This window comes from Nerophis lumbriciformis, linkage group LG01 (assembly GCF_033978685.3).
Source record: "Nerophis lumbriciformis linkage group LG01, RoL_Nlum_v2.1, whole genome shotgun sequence".
Lineage (NCBI taxonomy): Eukaryota > Metazoa > Chordata > Actinopteri > Syngnathiformes > Syngnathidae > Nerophis > Nerophis lumbriciformis.
The window spans coordinates 54,927,657-54,945,998 of record NC_084548.2 but is presented as its reverse complement, the minus strand read 5'-3'; the positions used below and the strand labels follow the sequence as shown (position 1 = coordinate 54,945,998).

The window sequence follows — 18,342 nt, the reverse complement described above, 5'->3', positions numbered from 1 at the left end:
ATCTTTTCTGGTACAGACTCAAAAACAATGTTTAAAGTTATTTGTTGTAAGATTATCTATTAATAAGGATACAATGTTCTGCAGAAGTGTACTTAGAACAATTGTATAGACAAATACTATTTATGGTCAGGTCAGGGAGTGGCCAAAGGCCCAAAAATGTTTTTTTCTTCCTAGGATGTGACAGAAAATAATTGAGAAGCATGCTTTGTACCGAGGATGTCGTTGTGGCTTGCGCAGCCCTTTGAGACACTTGTGATTTAGGGCTATATAAATAAATATTGATTGATGATTGAAGCACTGGGTTAACGGGAGACTAAATTAACAATAGGTTTGACTGGCAATCAGTCCAGGGTGTAACCTCTTTTAACCCTCATAATGCGTCAGAGATTTGAGATAGGTTCCAGCTCATCCGTATCACTAGAAATCAAGCTGTATAGCAAATGGATGGATAGATGAATCACAGTAATCTATAATATACGGCCTCCAAAATGTAAGCATCAACATGAGCTTAATCACAATTATATTAATCACAGATTTTGAGCACACGCTTTACCATTCTAGTTTGAAAGCACTAATCAACCTATTTTGAGCACACGCTTTACCATTCTAGTTTGAAAGCACTAATCAACCTAAGTAGCTTGTAGTCCTTGCACATCCGTATTTAAACTTGCTCCTGATTGCATCCTTATACTGTAGTACCAAAAGTATATCCATTATCCATCATACTGACAGCCATCAGACTGTATAATGCATGTTCCTTTTTGACTGTACTTAAACATAAAATACTATATTTATGTTATTCACATGTGAATAATGCTGTATAATAGACTGTATTTATAATATTCACATGTTAAAATACCTAAATGTTTATTGTGAGTGAACTGTGGTGCTGAATTTTCCCCAGGGATCAATGAAGTACTTTCTATTCTATTAGTGCCCAATTCACTGGATGTTTTTAGATATCAGGATTCAAATCTTTAAAAAAAAAAAACAGAAAGAACCACCCACACCATCTTTGTTAGAGAATCTCCACTTATTTATTTATAGAAAAACGGTTTAGTAGAGGCGTTGAGGTTTGCCCATGGTGCTCTTAATGTAAAGGGCACGCACGTTCTGCCAGTTCTTCTTGAGCAGGGACACCAGGAAGTTGACGGCCAGGTGAATGTTGTACACCAACTCATCCTCGGTCATCTTCACATGTCCCACAGCCACAGCCAGACAGAGTACCTGAACACAAACGTTGGGTTGAGTGTTTATAACTACAAGCTGGGAGGAACCAGAAGCATCAGATGCTACATACGTACCTTCTTCATCTGGAACTTGATAGTGGATTTGACCTCATCCACTTTGGTGTTCAGGTTCTCGTTGTGAGTGAGCAGCGAGGGGAACTTTCCGGCCTTGTTCAGGCCAGGACCAAGGATACGAGGAATCTGCTTGATCAGAGACTCTGAGGCCAGGAAGGCGTCGTACTTCTTAGCTAGAAAAGTAGAAAACATTAACAATTTTGATATAAATAATTCCCTGAAGTAGAACTTGGTGATATGGAAAAAAGTAATCGCAGTGTTTTTTATATCAGTCGATAGTAGGGATGTAACAGTTTTGTAGATACGGCGGTATTAGTTTCAAAATGTTCTCAATAATGGCGTGATGTGTGACAGTACCAAATGAAAACTTGGGAGTGTACTTTTTTTCTGGCTCTTTTACTGTGGCAAGTCTGAAATAAACTACATCTCCCAGAATCATCTGTGCAGCGCAGAAGAAATGTGGATCAGTTCATAGTAGGGTATTTTTCAAAACCCGTTCATAACTTTTTAAGGTATGTTGCTAAGAGACAAATCCTTGTGAAAAACTATGTGGCAGAGGCATGCCACGTTTATCACGAGTGTTCCAAGCTAAAACAGACTGTGAAGGCGCGCAGTGCCAAGGGAAAGCACCTGCTGCACACTGGTCTTCTTAAGCTACATCACTCGGAAAAGATGAAGCCAACAAAGCTAAACATCAAATTGTGAGGTATTTACATTATTAAAAGTGTAAATGTGAGCTAACTTTTCTGAGAAACTGCATTTTCAAAATTGATAAGACAAACCCTGTCCCCTGTAGAGGACACTGCTTCCCTGAAAGTTTAAGTTAAGAGACTGTGGATGTTCCCGCACTTAATTGTACACTTTGATATTTTTATGTTTTTTTGGACATAGATCACAATATTATCGTAAAATTGTGATATCGTTCCATTCCTGGTCGATTATATTGTGATACAAATTCCAGTTAAATAACTATTTTTTAAATGTTGGTAATAAGTGAAATGTAAAAACATTGGGTTATTTTTTATTTAAATATTTTTTGTCAGGGTTTGAACATACCTAGTCTTCTGAAGAACATACTTTCAGATTACAGGCTCCATTTACAGTATCTTACTGCATAGTTACACACTGCCAATAGTTCACAAATGTAATTGTGCTCACAGCTCTCAATGTCCATATGTATGTTATCATTAAAGCTATTGTGGTGTAAGTTACATGCACACGGGTGAAAGAGCGAGGAGTCAACCATGTCTGCTGCCTCATAAACCAAACATGCAGTAACAGTGCAATGTGTGACATTATCTCATGTTTTAACACTTATTTGACAAAACATACATTTATTTAAACACAAATGTCGTTTAATTTCGTCCAGCTGCATGTCTTGCCTTATGATACACAGGCGATTACAACTACTCTCTCCTCCAGAAGTGTGCTGAGTTTAATTATGATAGAAATAATTGAAGATTTACACATCCTGAAGTGACACCATTTCTCTATAGATCATGTGATATAAAGATACACAATACACATGATCTACCGTATTTTCCGCACTATAAGGCACACCTAAAAACCACAAATTTTCTCAAAAGCTAACAGTGCGCCTTATAACCCGGTGCGCTTTATTACGATTCATTTTCATAAAGTTTCGATCTCGCAACTTCGGTAAACAGCCGCCATCTTTTTTCCCGGTAGAACAGGAAGCGCTTCTTCTTCTACGCAAGCAACCGCCAAGGTAAGCACCCGCCCCCATAGAACAGGAAGCGCTTCTTCTTCTACTGTAAGCTACCGCCCGCCCCCGGAAGAAGAAGAAAAAACGTGCGGATATCACCGTACGTTTCATTTCCTGTTTACATCTGTAAAGACCACAAAATGGCTCCTACTAAGCGAAAAGGATCCGGTTCATAAAAAGACGCAATCTCTCCATCCGCACACGGATTACTACCGTATTTCACAGCAACTGATATTCCTGTGAACCGCACTGTGGAACGGGAGCACGTACGGTGAATATTCGCACCACAGGGAATGAGAAGTCATCCTTCACTGTGGTTCTAGCTTGCCATGCTAACTTCCACCCATGGTGATATTCAAAAGGAAGACCTTGCCAAAAGAGACCTTTCCAGCCGGCGTCATCATAAAAGCTAACTCGAAGGGATGGATGGATGAAGAAAAGATGAGCGAGTGGTTAAGGGAAGTTTACGCGAAGAGGCCGGGTGGCTTTTTTCACACAGCTCCGAAGGCGAACTCACCTTCACTAAGACGGGCAGACAGCGCCGGACGACATACGCCAACATTTGCCAGTGGATCGTAAATGCCTGGGCAGATATTTCGGTCACAACTGTGGTCCGAGCTTTCCGGAAGGCAGGATTCACAGAACAACAGCGACACTGACTCCGATGACTTCGACGAGACGGAACCGGCCATTTTGGATACCACGCTTGCGCAACTTTTCAATTCGGACACCGAAGACGAAGAATTCGAAGGATTTACGAATGAAGAATAACTTCAGAAGGTGAGCGCTATGTTTATTTTGTGTGTTGTGACATTAACGTTCGAGCAACATTATGTTGCTATTGCTCTACACCATTTTGAATTTTACTATGTTTGTGATTGCACATTTGCGTACATTTTGGGACAGAGTTGTTAGAACGCTGGTTTTCAATATATTATTAAAGTTTGACTGAACTATCTGACTGTTTTTTTGACATTCCCTTTAGCGCAGCGTAGGCGCGGCTTATAATCCGGGGCGGCTTATTGGTGGACAAAGTTATGAAATATGTAATTCATTGAAGGTGCGGCTAATATTCCGGTGCGCCTTATAGTGCGGAAAATACGGTACTCTACGCTAAAACGAAAACATTCAAACCATACTTCCGAAATGTCTTGAAGGTTATTGAGAGCATTTTACGCTTTTGTTAAAGTCGCCCTATCCTATTAACTCACGACGGAGCGAGATCGCTATTTCACCAAATCTTTGTGTTAAGTTGATGTTGCTGCAGTCATCTTTAGCAGGCTAATCCGTTAAAACATGGACAAATTAACACTATAGAAATGTGTCTATTACTATCGTATCAAAGTTATTTCTCGATGAATATCAATTTTGTTTAATCGCTGAGCCTGACCCTGAGGTGTAAGGCAAGTCCTCACCAAGCTTCTTGACCAGCTTCTTGTTCTTGTTGAGCTTTTTAAGGGCATCCACATCCATGTGTGGCAGACTGGCTACTTTGGCCTCATCACAATGTTGCTGGTCTCCCAAAACGCAGACGGAGAATTTGGGCCTGGGGAGTGTCTTCAGCCTGCAATAGAAACAACATTACTCACAATTCACGACATCCATTTCCTCCGTTTAAGAGAAAGGTTTCTTACCCATACCGCCAAAATGACAGCGGTCCAGGTTACTTCATTCATAATAAATTGAACATTGGTCGACCTGAGGTCATGAACCTAAACAGCTCAATCCCTTTAGGTCTCCCCTCATATTTTAAGACCCAGGGTAGGGGTCCGTCTGCCTAGCCTCCGCCAGCCAAAGCAGGGTCAGCTTAGTCAGACTACCCAGAGTACTTCTCCATGGCTGCCCCTAGCCTGTCTGGACCTCACTACGCCTCAATTAAGTCCTAATTTTTAACATTCAGACAGGGCTGGACGCAATCAAGGAAAAGGTTGGGTGGGACAAACAAACCTGACGGTGCCGGAGAAACGCTTGTCCTTCTGGGGATCATAGTTTTTCAGACTGATCTGCAGCTCCACAGACTCCAAAAACCTTTACATAAAAATCTCAAGTTAGTACCTCAGCACACTTTCCTACAAAAACAATGTCCAATATCTTACTTTCTCTTCTTAGTCTTGGAGCTCTGCAGGACCTCCTTCACAGCATCAGACAACGTTTCTCTGGAAACCTTACTGCAAACAACACCAGTAGTGAATACTATGATCAATGTTAATTACAGAACAAAATGTGGGATATAAATAATAATGGAAGTGTTTGTATATAGTATATTATTGGTACAAATGTTTAACCAACACGTGTACAGGGATATTCCACAACTGTTTGTCTATGTCTTTACTGTGTATATATTTGAACGGTGTTTATGTTGTGTACAAGGTGTATTTATAATATGTTGTGTAAAGGAAATGTTATATTTCTAAGACGGTCGTCTTGTAATTAAATTTATTTATAGGGTTAGGCGAAATAAGTGCTCAACTACAGCGTAAACCCTTTCGGTCTGTAACATTGTCAAATTATGAATATAAAACTGTTTATTTTGTTGACCACTGACCGAAGAAATAAACTAACTAACAATACAAACATGTTCAAGTATAACTACAAGTATTGGAAGTGACAGCAGCGTGTGAACCGTGGCGACTCTCGGAGCTAACGTGTTAGCTGACGTGTTAGCTTCGAGTAGTGACCGTGTTATACAGGTCAAAACAGTACAAATGCATTCATATTATAAAAACCGTCATGTTACACTACCAATTAATGTTTTATGTAGCGAAATGTGAGCTTTAAGGGGTCGGATGAAAGTGGATGGACTAGGATTTTAACATGACACCAACACCGGGGAAACTACTGGTGGTAAAAAATATTGCGATGTGGTTAAAAGGCCTGCCTAATAAAAGGTCAAACGCTACCGTTGTTTAAATTCGTATGTGAAAAACGTATATAAGTGGACAAGCAGTCGAAATTGCACTTTAATTTAAAGTGCATTTTACCTCATGATGGAAGCTTCTCCCTCTTGTCTCGCTACGTTAGAAAAGGAAGAGCGGAAGGAAATTGCGTATTGAAAAGGGGTCCAATACGTGACGTCATCATCAAGCGTCGCTAACGTTTTTTTGTATACCTTTATTTATAAAGTCAACATTTACAACCAAACATATGAACAAGGACAATTAAAACAAGTACAAAACAGTACCAGGATGTTGCTAATTCAATAAGGTAATTATAGTACAATGTAAAGTATATGTATGTAGTAATGTGTATAGTTATAGGGTAACACAAGTTCTGTAAATAGTTTAAATTTGGAGCATAGCATCATAGCTTTCACAGCTTGTTGGTTGTTAGAGGTAGCATTTTAAAGTAAAGTTCTAACTCTTTTTTTAACGGCACAAATAACAGGTTGGGTATTGAGAAACTTACATTTATGAGTATAAAAGTTAGCCAATAGTATAATGAGGTTGCAAAGGTAAAATTCCTCTTCACATTTTTTCTCATGCTGTGTAAATCCAAATAGCACATCTTTAAGACAAAGTACAAATTTGTCATAAATATTGTCCAAGATGAAACGACAGATGCCTTGCCATAGTGATCAAGTGCTTTCACAAGTCCAAAACAGGTGGTAAACAGTCTCTGGATGCATGTTACACAGGGTGCAGGTAACATCAATGTCCTTCTTGTACCTAACCATCACAGTCGTAATAACGATGAATGAGTTTGAATGAGGTGGTGACTTGTCCAGGGTGTACCCCATCTTCCATCCGTGTGCAGCTGTGAGAGGCTCCAGCACCCCCCGCGACCCAAAAGGGACAAGCGGTAGAAAATGGATGGATGGATGTCTGAACTGTACATTGACCTGTAGACAAAAATAGTACGGTAAATATTCACTACAATAACAATATGTGTATTGAAAACTGTACACATATTTATGGGATTCTTTTCAATGCTGCTTGGAGAGACTTTTTTAAGAATGTCTCATGGATCATCAAGCACTCAGATAAGGATTGTTTGTTTGGAGGCTTCACCTAGGAAATAAAACAGACCATCATAAACTGATGGATCAAACGAAGTGGAAAAAAGTCAGCTTATATACACACACAGCGCAATCAAAAATACTTACAAAGCTGGCATACTTTGTGAGGATAGTCAACAACATTTTGGCAAAGTTCATAGACTTTATGAATCGAGGACCCTGGCAAACCAGCTGGGCAGTCAGCTGGGTGAACAGTTCTTCATTTATATCAGGCTGCAAAGCAAACGTGACATGTCAGTGAAAGGGAATATTATGACTACGGGTTCCATTTACTAACCTTGGAGTCCAGCAAGCTGTGAATAACAGAAAGCACTGGCTCACTCCATGATATTTTGAATGTAATTCTGGAAGTAAAATAAAATAAATGAATAACAAAAATGTAACAAAAGTGCATCTTTGATTGTTACAAGCAATGCAGCGTTTAAAAGTCTCACTTACTACTATTTTTAGACTATAATAAAGACGTTTTGAGTTCACAAGAGTGCATTTGAAGAGTGTTGCCCACAGTCTGGTCTTGATGGTGAATTTTAGCTTTTAGTAAGCCCCACCTATAACATGCCGTTTTGTGTGTCTGTAGTTTTAATGCTAATGAGTGGCGTGTTTGTCCATGCCTATCTATAAAAAAGTGCACGTTATCCACTTTTTATTATCCCCACTTGTCTGACATAATACAAACCCCGTTTCCATATGAGTTGGGAAATTGTGTTCGATGTAAATATAAACGGAATATAATGATTTGCAAATCCTTTTCAACCCATATTCAATTGAATGCACTGCAAAGACAAGATATTTGATGTTCTAACTCATAAACTTTTATTTTTTTTGCAAATAATAATAAACTTAGAATTTCATGGCTGCAACACGTGCCAAAGTAGTTGGGAAAGGGCATGTTCACCACTGTGTTACATCACCTTTTCTTTTAAAAATACTCAATAAACGATTGGGAACTGAGGAAACTAATTGTTGAAGCTTTGAAAGTGGAATTCTTTCCCATTCTTGTTTTATGTAGAGCTTCAGTCGTTCAACAGTCCGGGGTCTCCGCTGTCGTATTTTACGCTTCATAATGCGCCACACATTTTCGATGGGAGACAGGTCTGGACTGTAGGCGGGCCAGGAAAGTACCCGCACTCCTTTTTTACGAAGCCACGCTGTTGTAACACGTGCTGAATGTGGCTTGGCATTGTCTTGCTGAAATAAGCAGGGGCGTTCATAAAAAAGACAGCGCTTAGATGGCAGCATATGTTGTTCCAAAACCTGTATGTACCTTTCAGCATTAATGGTGCCTTCACAGATGTGTAAGTTAACCCATGCCTTGGGCACTAATGCACCCCCATACCATCACAGATGCTGGCTTTTGAACTTTGCGTCGATAACAGTCTGGATGGTTCGCTTACCCTTTGGTCCGGATGACACAATGTCGAATATTTCCAAAAACAATTTGAAATGTGGACTCGTCAGACCACAGAACACTTTTCCACTTTGCATGAGTCCATCTTAGATGATCTCGCGCCCAGAGAAGCCGGCTGCGTTTATGGATGTTGTTGATAAATGGCTTCCGCTTTGCATAGTAGAGCTTTAACTTGCACTTACAGATGTAGCGACAAACTGTATTTAGTGACAGTGGTTTTCTGAAGTGTTCCTGAGCCCATGTGGTGATATCCTTTAGAGATTGATGTCGGTTTTTGATACAGGGATCGAAGGTCACGGTCATTCAATGTTGGTTTCCGGCCACGCCGCTTACGTGGAGTGATTTCTCCAGATTCTCTGAACCTTTTGATGATATTATGGACCGTAGATGTTGAAATCCCTAAATTTCTTGCAATTGCACTTTGAGAAACGTTGTTCTTAAACTGTTTGACTATTTGCTCACGCAGTTGTGGACAAAGGGGTGTACCTCGCCCCATCCTTTCTTGTGAAAGACTGAGCATTTTTGGGAAGCTGTTTTTATACCAAATCATGGCACCTACCTGTTCCCAATTAGCCTGCACACCTGTGGGATGTTCCAAACAGGGGTTTGAAGAGCATTCCTCAACTTTATCAGTATTTATTGCCACCTTTCCCAACTTCTTTGTCACGTATTGCTGGCATCAAATTCTAAAGTTAATGATTATATGCAACAAAAAAAAAAGTTTATCAGTTTGAACATCAAATATGTTGTCTTTGTAGCATATTCAACTGAATATGGGTTGAAAATGATTTGCAAATCATTGTATTCCGTTTATATTTACATCTAACACAATTTCCCAACTCATATGGAAACGGGGTTTGTAGATGACATATATCATTGCATACAACAACATACACAGGACATAAACTTTATTAACACTAGCGTAAATATGTACCGTAAGCTACAGTTAACATATTTACTGAAAAAAAACAAAATGATCAAACTGTAGCTGACCAGGCATTATTTTAAGATATGTAGCAAAGCCTATGGTTTAATTTTTTTTTTTACAAATTTGTCTTCGGGGAAATGGTGGACACATACACAAGTTGAGCTCATCTAACTAAGGGCAGTCCATAATGTCCTTTAGGAAGGAGGTTTTTTATTTTTATTGATGATGTTATGAATACCCAAAACTTCTTCAAAAGGGAGTGTTTGAGATACATATTTTCTCAATGGTTAAGCTTGTTGTCCTTCAATGGTCATACACTGGGTTTAGGGACACCTGTTACTTTTTTAACATCTTTAAAATGTTTATTTAGCATAGTAGGGGATATTTAAAAGTTTTGCCTTACTGAAGCACAAGAAGTGTGTAGTGGGAGTCAAGACAGCCTTCTATCAGCTTGTTGAGCAGCTCAGCTTGGGCATTCCCTAAAAAACAATCAGAATTCAATCTATGCTTCAACGATGAGGTGACATTTTCCTCACCTAAACTCTCATCCTGGAGAAGCGGTCCAATCAAAGCGTGGCACATTGATCTAGTGTAGCGGCTGCAGAGTGACATCACCACGGTCACCAGGCATCTGGAGGCAGGCTCTGTGAGGGACAGGACCTGCACACAGCAATGACTTCTTACCCTGACAGCATTGTGTACATTTAGGTGAATAGTGAGCATGTACCCTCTGCAGCAGGAGGCTCTTGATGAGCGTCGCTGCCGTGCTGAAGCTGAGGTCAGGCGAGAGAGCCAGTATGCTGCTGCAAAGTTTAGGCAGAGTCTGCTCTGCTATGTCAGACAAATTCAGCATGGAACAGAGCACCTCCACCTTTTTACACAAGAGAAGATGTGGAATTATGCCTTTTTCTCCTGCGTCATCAAATCCCAATCTTTGCCTGGATGCTCTTGTTGATACATGACTACAATAGACTGTACAGTGGTACCTCAACTTTCAAGTATCTTACTTACAAGTAATTTGAGATAGGAGATGTCTCTCAGCTGCTTGTTATGCTTTGAGTTGTGAGTATACCTTAAGTTACAAGAAGAATAACATTCCCCTATGACTATCTGCTGTCTTCCTGATGGACAACAGTTCATTAACTATACCCCCTCGACATCCTTTGCAGACCATCGTCCCAGAAGGTAGGTGCCTACATCTGCGGCCCCTTATCAAGGATTCTTCTTTTTCCCCAGCTGGAGTCTTTTGAGTTTTTCCTTACCCAGATGTGGGTTTAGATCAGGGGATGTTGATGTGAGTTTGGAAACCCTTTGAGACACTTGTGATTAGGGAGTCACAGACTATATAAATATATACTAAACTGCTACTACGATACTATATATTTATCGTCGGTTTAAGTAATATTTGTAACAAGGCTGTGCCGTTTGAGCAATTATAATGTTACACATTGTTGTGATTGTTTTGTTTAAACAAAAAACAAAACTGACCAAAAAAGAGCTAATAAATTGTTACACTTTGTTATTTCCGCTCTGACTACACAAAAAACCAACATAAGTTTTGATGAGACCGTTGAGATGCGCAGAGATCGAGATCCTGCCCTCCAACCATCGCAACTAAGAAAGTTGGTGCAAAGGAAAGGAAACCTTTATCAATATGTCCTGCACGTAGCGTCAGTCCGCATCACACAAGCTGAACGCGTCCAAACGACAAACATTTATCCATACAAATATTGACAAACGGCAGATGCTGTGTTTGACGTGTTTCAATTTGTTCTGTATAGTCCTGACTCAACAAACTGCGTGGTCGACCATAACATTTGGTACACAGATATAATTGCTTTAAACTTCTCCGGTCCGTCACTCAAATACGTCTTCGTGGAACATAAACAGCGATTTCCTGTTTCCTATTGTTACACGAAGGAGACAGTGTTGCCAGATGTCACGAGAGAAACGAGTTACAAGCTTTACAAAAACAAGTCGCATGGACTTGGCAATACTGAACACCACAAGGGAACACAATTATTACATTAGTTCATAAAACTATTAAAGGTAAAGTACCAATGATTGTCACACACACGAGGTGTGGTGAGATTATCCTCTGCATTTGACCCATCACCCCCTACCTCTGGGAGGTGAGGGGAGCAGTGAGCAACAGCGGTGGCCGCACCTGGGAATCATTTTTGGTGATTTAACCCCCAATTCCAGCCCTTGATGCTGAGTGCCAAGCATGGAGGGAATGGGTCCCATTTTTATAGTCTTTGGTATGACTCGGCCGGGGTTTGAACTCACGACCTACCGATATCAGGGCGGACACTCTAACCACTAGGACACTGAGCAGGCATTGTAGTTACTCGCACTACGTTCTACTGTAATGTTCTACCAACCAAATTTCTTGCCTAAAAGTTTGTTTTTCTTTTTAAAAGGCATGTCACATGTTAAACTTGTGGTGCTTCACTTTAATGGGTCGGGCTGATTTGAGCTACGAGTGTTTTGAGTTAAGACCTTGTTCATGGAGCGCAATGTGTTTGTGACCTAAGGTACCACTGTAAAGCGTTTTTCTTTTCAAATGTAAAATGATCCCAGAACATACTTGTTTGGGGTCACAGTCATTAAACACTTGAAACACATCTGTCGAGCTCTGGTCCCACTGTGAAAAACACGACAGTCACAGACAGTTATGACAAATCTGCGGTAAAATAGAAAAACACTAATTTCTTACCTCTGTCTGGCTTTCCAGCAATTCCTTTATTTGGAGAGCAGATGCCTGAGCAACAACATAGAAAGACAATTTATGTTTAATCTATTGGCTATCAATATTAGCAAGGACAGCGTCCGATAATCATATTTCTCCTTTTAGAGCAGAGGTGTCAAACTTTTTTTAATTGAGGTCCACATCGCAGTTATGGCGGCCCTCAGAGGGCTGCTTGTAACAATTAATAATAAATGAATATAAATGTATGTAGATTCTCCTCATAATACTTTAACACAATTGTCTGCGCATTTTTTCATATGCATTTGTACTAGATTTAACGGTAAAAACAGTCAGCTCAGTTACCACAATTTTTTAAATAAAATTTACTGCGTTTTTACAATTTAAAATGGAAAAACAGTACCATTGTTTTTTTTAATGGTAAAATTCTGGCACAGTAAAATCTACAGTTGTTTTATCGGCGTATTACAGCAAATGGAAAAACGTTACCAGTTTTTTAAGGTAAAAAAAATGGAAGCTCAGATGCCAGAGTTTTTCTGTAAAAAAAAACAGTGGTAATGTTTTTCAATTTACACTAAAATGCTGTAAAAACTACCGTCAATTTTACGGTAAAACACTGACAGTTCAACGCCAGAATTTTACTGTAAAATATATTATTTTTACAGTGTACAATTTGAGGGATAACTTGTTTTAAAGTCATAAGTCTAGCAGATATTTAAGTACCGGAATTTATTTTATTTTAGCAAAAAAAATGTATTGCATTATTAGATCATATTACAGTTTAAAAGATATGCAGTTACATGCAGAACATGTATTATTTTTCTGTCACAATAGAAAGAACAAATACATGTATTAAGAAAAGATTAAGTACTTTTAAGAATTTTGCGGGCCATATTAAATGATGTGGCAGGCCAGATCAGCCCCCTGGGCCTGGAGTTTTACACCTGCGTTTTAGAAAAAGAAATGTAAAAATGGTCATAACTGACATTAAGCCATGTATCTTACCATGATATGTTCAGGTAGAAAATCACAGCTGTTGTCCTGTCCAGTCACCTCATTTGAAGCATCCCCTTCCAATTTTTCTGCCACCTAGGACCGTGTTACAAATGTCAAGGTTACCAGAATACTCATATTTCTCCATTTGTATAGAAATTAGGTAAAATTGTAAAACTAGTATGTACCTTCATGTCATCAGGCAGATGATCCTGATTGCTTTCCTGTGCTGGTTCCTCTGCATCCAATCTCTCCTCTCTCACTTCCTCTGCATGCACGTGCCCACTTCTACTTTCCTCCATCTTCAATCGCTTGCTCTGCTGCAATATTTCCTCATCCGAATCCAGAATATCAAAGTTACCCTTCCTTTTCTTTTGTTTCCCCAACTCCAACAAACAAGGTGTATTCTGAGATTCCTCTGTTTCAAGGCTGAAGCACTCAGCCCACCCTCCAGTGTCTCCACCCAATCGCTGGGAAAGCTCCTCAAGTCTGCCACGGCACACTGGAGTAAAAAGGTGCTCCTTATTGAGGGAGCCCAGATTTCTCTCCAGTTGTGTCGTTAGCGCACTAACCCAAGGACTAGGGCTGCTGTCCTGACTGAGGCACTGAAGTAGACGGAGAACAGCAGCTTTGGGAAGAAGGGAGTGGATCAGGTAGATGAACGTCAGCAGGTTCTGTTTGAACAATGCAGGAAACAGGCACACCAGGGCTTTGCTAGAATATGTGAGATAGAAAAATGGTAATTACATGAGGCACAATACTGCAATTTTAGACATTGCACTGTAAGGAAAATAATTATAAAACACGCCAACTTTCCTCCTATAGTAAATATGTGCGGGGTATTTATGTTCTTTCCACTTCTGAATTATGGCTCTTATGGTCCCAACTGCAAGATTCCAAAATATATATCTGTAATCAGTCTGCTTACAATAAGATTGCAGGAGAGCAAGACCTGAGGGATGTCCATCTCTAAAGATATGATGAGGTGGATGACCAGCTGATTATTGAAGCGACCAAATGAAAAGTACATTTTGGAATCAGATTTTTTTTTTTTACTTTCTTAGGTCAAATCTGTCAATCAACTTCAGCCATGAACAAATATATATGGGTTTTGTTTTTTTTACCCCTTTGAGGGCCTTTTGATCAAATGATGTCACAGTTGTCAATTAGTATAAATGTGCATAACATTGGTTGTTTTACTCATTTTAAACCTGTGACATTTTCTGATCAAAAGAGACTTCACAAGGATAAAAAAAACAACTTACATGTTTGATATTTTTGTTTAGGTCTGAAGTTTATTGAGAAAAGTGAATAGAAAAAGTAAAATAAATATGAATCCGAAAACTTTATTACAGTGTACAATTTGAGGGATGGCTTTGGGGAAGGAATGAATGTCCCCATATGGTAAAACACTTGGTCTCATTGGTATTATCGGCTGCTCTTTCAAAGGGATATTCAACTAAACTGTTTTGGGGGCCACATTTCCAGAAAGCTATAAGAACTGAGGGGTGGGGACTTCTCCCTTTGTATTTGTCCTATTTTTTAAATTCCTGATCATCAGAGTCCTCTACAGTATTTTTAATTTTCTCAGAGTTACAGAGTGCTTTGCTGTTTTCAAAGGACCTTCTGCAAAAAAACCTACCGGTAATCAAAGATCATCTCTATGACAGCACTCTAGTGTTTTTAGGAATATGCAGCATAAAATGTGAGGCTCACACAGGTTTTTTGAACCAAACTCATGGGCCACCAGTTGAATATCCCAAATGATGAAAAACCAGGGGGTCCGGTATGGTGTTATACCCGAGCTGGGTCCCAAGCTGCAAGTTCAATAGCCATGCTCAGTAATATTGTAATTCTGCAGCGCTTTTTGGTGCATTTTTGTCAACTTTTGGATCTGCTTTTCGGGATGCCTTTTGGCCATGGATAGCTGACTAGTATGACTGTCTGCTTGCTCTCTGCCACACCAAAGTCCGCGTGGAAAGAATGGGGGAGATGTGGAGGAAGAGACGGGGCTGCGGAGCTAGCGCTGAGCGTCGAGATGGACAAGCTTCACGGCTGATTGAGCAAGTATCGAACACTTTGGTCTCTCTGGACGGATTCTTGCTCATCCGCGCAGACAGAACATTGGCAAAGACCTCGTAGGCAGCCTTGGACAGTCGGCTCTCTTGGTTGCTTTGTTGAGCCTGGTCCTATCTCTGGCCTTGCTGCACTCCCACTCAGACAGCAGACAATGGGTGGAGTATGTCAGAGGCCATCAGTCTATATGGATGTTAAATGGCGTTTTTGTTCAGTTGTTTGTCTATGTATGTTGCAATCCTAGGTCTGTAATATTTATTAATGATTGCTCATTTTTTGGTTATTCGTTGTTTTACTTTTGTAGTTGTATGCAGAAATGGCAGCTGGTTGCATCAGCTCTGCGCTCCTTTAATGTTGTTTGTTTCTCTCTTGTTTTCACCTTATTTTGTGGACTTTTTGTATCTACAATGCAACCACATAATTTCCCCATTGTGGGATGAATAAAGTCTATCCTACCCTATCCTGAAGTGTAGTCCAGTGATAGGAAACTCAACACCTACTTTACTGAGTCACTCACTAAAGCAAATAAGGAACTCCTACTAATCAGGTACTAATTCGGCATGGAGACAGGAGGAGATGCGGAGGAAAAGACAGGACTGCGGAGCTATCGTTGAGCATTGGGATGGACGAGCTTCATGAGCCCTTGCTGATCGAGCATGTATTGGACACTTTGGTCTAGCTGGACGGATTCTCCCTCATCCACGGCAAACGGACATTGTCTTGAGAGCTAGTGGGCAGTATCATACAGAGTTGGCTCTTTTGGTTGCTTTGTTGGGTCTGTTTATTGTTTATTGGTCATTTGTTGGTTTTTCGCTGTTTTACTTTTGTAGCTCTATGTAGAAATCACACTGCTGAAGTGTCAGCTGGTTGCATCATATTGTTCTCTTTTCCTACTATATACTGGTAAGCTTTTCTTTTCATACAAAACATGGATGAGTGTCTGTTCTGTCCACACTGGTGTCTGCACCAAGGCAACAAAAGGTGTATAATTTGTATCAAATGGATATTGAAAGTCTATCCCATGGTTTTCAACTTGAGGGTTGCAGGTTCGATCCCCGCATCCGCCATCCTAGTTACTGCCGTTGTGTCCTTGGGCAAGACACTTTACCCACCTGATCCCAGTGCCACCCACACTGGTTTAAATGTAACTTAGATATTGGGTTTCACTATGTAAAGCGCTTTGAGTCACTAGAGAAAAGCGCTATATAAATATAATTCACTTCACTTTGTATGTTGCCCCCCCTGATGTTTTAAATTGAATTGTTTTGGGATAAAAAGGATTCCTATGTGTTTGTTAATAGTCGTGCATTGATTTAACAGGTCAAATTATCGCACATTATAGGAGTTTTAAAATTATTGCTCGTACGTTTGTCTAGCAACTCTTGTCAATGCAAATGCTACTTTCACGCTTCACGTAAAACAACTCGGTACATGCAGACTAGAGATGCGCGGATAGGCAATTATTTCATCCGCAACCGCATCAGAAAGTCGTCAACCATCCGCCATCCACCCGATGTTACATTTGATCAGAACCGCATCCGCCCGCACCCGCCCGTTGTTATATATCTAATATAGACGATGCAAGGCATTAGTGAGATTATAAAGCTTTTGCCTGTTAAAGAAAGGAGACTGATCCAATGCAGCACAGACATTCGCGCGCCACGCTGTCACGGCCCAGACGCACACCAGTGCGCAATCATATGGGAGCCGCGCTGAGCGCACCTCCAAGCGCGTCTCGCTGCCGGCGACGGCCGGGTATGGGCCCGAGGCTCCAGCGCCATCCATTTTCAGGGCTAGTTGATTCGGCAGGTGGGTTGTTACACACTCCTTAGCGGGTTCCGACTTACATGGCCACCGTCCTGCTGTCTATATCAACCAGGGTGATCCCCACCCCTTTCGTGAGCGCACTGCGCGCGGAGTGACCCCTGTTACGCGCCCCCGGCAACAGGGGTGGCGGGCAAGTAAGCTGCGCGGGCGGAGCGCGCGGAGTGACCCGTTACGAGCCCCCGGCCACGGGGGTGGCGGGCAGGTAAGCTGCTTACCTGCTGCGCGTGACGCCGGCCGCGGCGAAGGCGGACGAGGCGGGGTGTTGGTGCGGTGGTGACCCTGGACGTGCGTCGGGCCCTTCTCGCGGATCGCCTCAGCTACGGCTCCCGGTGGGGCCCTCTCGGGGGAAGGGGCCTCGGTCCCGGACCCCGGCGAGGCGTCCCTTCTCCGCTCCGTAAAAGTGTCCATCTCTTCTTCTTTTTTTCTTCTGTTGTGGCATATGCTGCAGGTGCCTGCTCGTTTTTCGTATGTGGGTAACAACATTTAACTATGTATATATATTTCCGAATTGGTTTAACTGCCACCCGCCTGAATCTATTTAAAATTTATTTTTTTCAACCGCCTGACCCGACCCGCGGATAAAATCTAATTTTTTTAAATTTCATCCGCCCGATCCGCGGATAATCCGCGGTTGTGCCCGCAAACTGCGCATCTCTAATGCAGACATACTGATTCTTTCCCGCGGCCTCGCAAGACCCGTGTCACGTGACTACAAACTTAACACCACATTGGCTGTTTCTGAGACACGAGTGACTTAACTTACCGGACGTTATTTAAGCACTACATATTTTTTTACACTTCATTTGTAGTATAAGCTGAATTTTAAAACATTTTAAACACAGGTTTTTTTTTTTCTTCAGAAGTGTATTCAGTGAAATTGTCGGCATAATTTCATGTCAACAAATCAGCTCAAAATTAAGTTACATAATTCCTTGTCAAAAACAGCTTCGATAAATAAAGACAAAAATGACCTCTATGCCGCTTCGTTAAACTAAAAGTGAAATGAAATGAACACTACTTAAGTTATTTCTTCCAGCACTGACTTACACTGTAAGTCGTCCATCCGTCCCTGGGTAGACTACTTCGTCTCGACAAAGCGTGTCTACCAAGTTCGTCCACGACGATAATTCGGGGTTAGTCCGCTGCTGCTTCCGGAAGACATCCAGCGCCCTGTGGGCACCGGAGACTCCAGAGAGCAATGACCGGATCAACAACTTCGACTGGCCGTCAAAGCGGCTCAAAAAATGGTTAACGTTCATTTTGAGCTAGAACACCAACATCCGCCCCAGTTGTTTACTTTTCTTCTTCGTGAGTGTAGCTGGGTTTAAGACACCACACCCCCATCTACTGGCCAG

General features: G+C 41.0%; 2 protein-coding genes across 2 annotated transcripts; both read right to left on the bottom strand.

Moving 5' to 3' along the window:
- Positions 1-1,014: 1,014 nt before the first annotated feature.
- On the bottom strand, positions 1,015-6,103 carry rpl10a (ribosomal protein L10a). The gene is made up of 6 exons (XM_061987157.1): positions 6,012-6,103; positions 5,127-5,198; positions 4,978-5,058; positions 4,446-4,594; positions 1,305-1,477; positions 1,015-1,227 (listed from the first exon to the last, which is right to left on the bottom strand). Exons 1-6 carry the CDS (start codon positions 6,014-6,016, stop codon positions 1,057-1,059), a joined length of 651 nt encoding a protein of 216 aa, XP_061843141.1. The 5' UTR covers positions 6,017-6,103; the 3' UTR covers positions 1,015-1,056.
- Positions 6,104-6,149: 46 nt separating this feature from the next.
- fance (FA complementation group E) lies at positions 6,150-18,277 on the bottom strand. The gene is made up of 11 exons (XM_061987142.2): positions 18,035-18,277; positions 13,273-13,798; positions 13,097-13,180; positions 12,101-12,145; positions 11,972-12,028; positions 10,109-10,252; positions 9,918-10,041; positions 9,785-9,860; positions 7,323-7,389; positions 7,133-7,258; positions 6,150-7,037 (listed from the first exon to the last, which is right to left on the bottom strand). Exons 1-11 carry the CDS (start codon positions 18,244-18,246, stop codon positions 6,939-6,941), a joined length of 1,560 nt encoding a protein of 519 aa, XP_061843126.2. The 5' UTR covers positions 18,247-18,277; the 3' UTR covers positions 6,150-6,938.
- Positions 18,278-18,342: the final 65 nt, after the last annotated feature.

Excerpts from the sequence above, each read along its gene's own strand:
- rpl10a (XM_061987157.1), bottom strand. Across the intron at positions 5,059-5,126 it reads TCCAAGACTAAGAAGAGAAA|GTTTTTGGAGTCTGTGGAGC; the intron begins GTAAGATATTGG and ends TTTTATGTAAAG. Across the intron at positions 4,595-4,977 it reads CGTTTCTCCGGCACCGTCAG|GCTGAAGACACTCCCCAGGC; the intron begins GTTTGTTTGTCC and ends TTTCTATTGCAG.
- fance (XM_061987142.2), bottom strand. The coding sequence starts at position 18,246 with ATGAACGTTAACCATTTTTTGAGCCGCTTTGACGGCCAGTCGAAGTTG. Across the intron at positions 12,029-12,100 it reads TGCTGGAAAGCCAGACAGAG|TGGGACCAGAGCTCGACAGA; the intron begins GTAAGAAATTAG and ends TGTTTTTCACAG. Across the intron at positions 10,042-10,108 it reads AGAGCCTCCTGCTGCAGAGG|GTCCTGTCCCTCACAGAGCC; the intron begins GTACATGCTCAC and ends TGCTGTGTGCAG.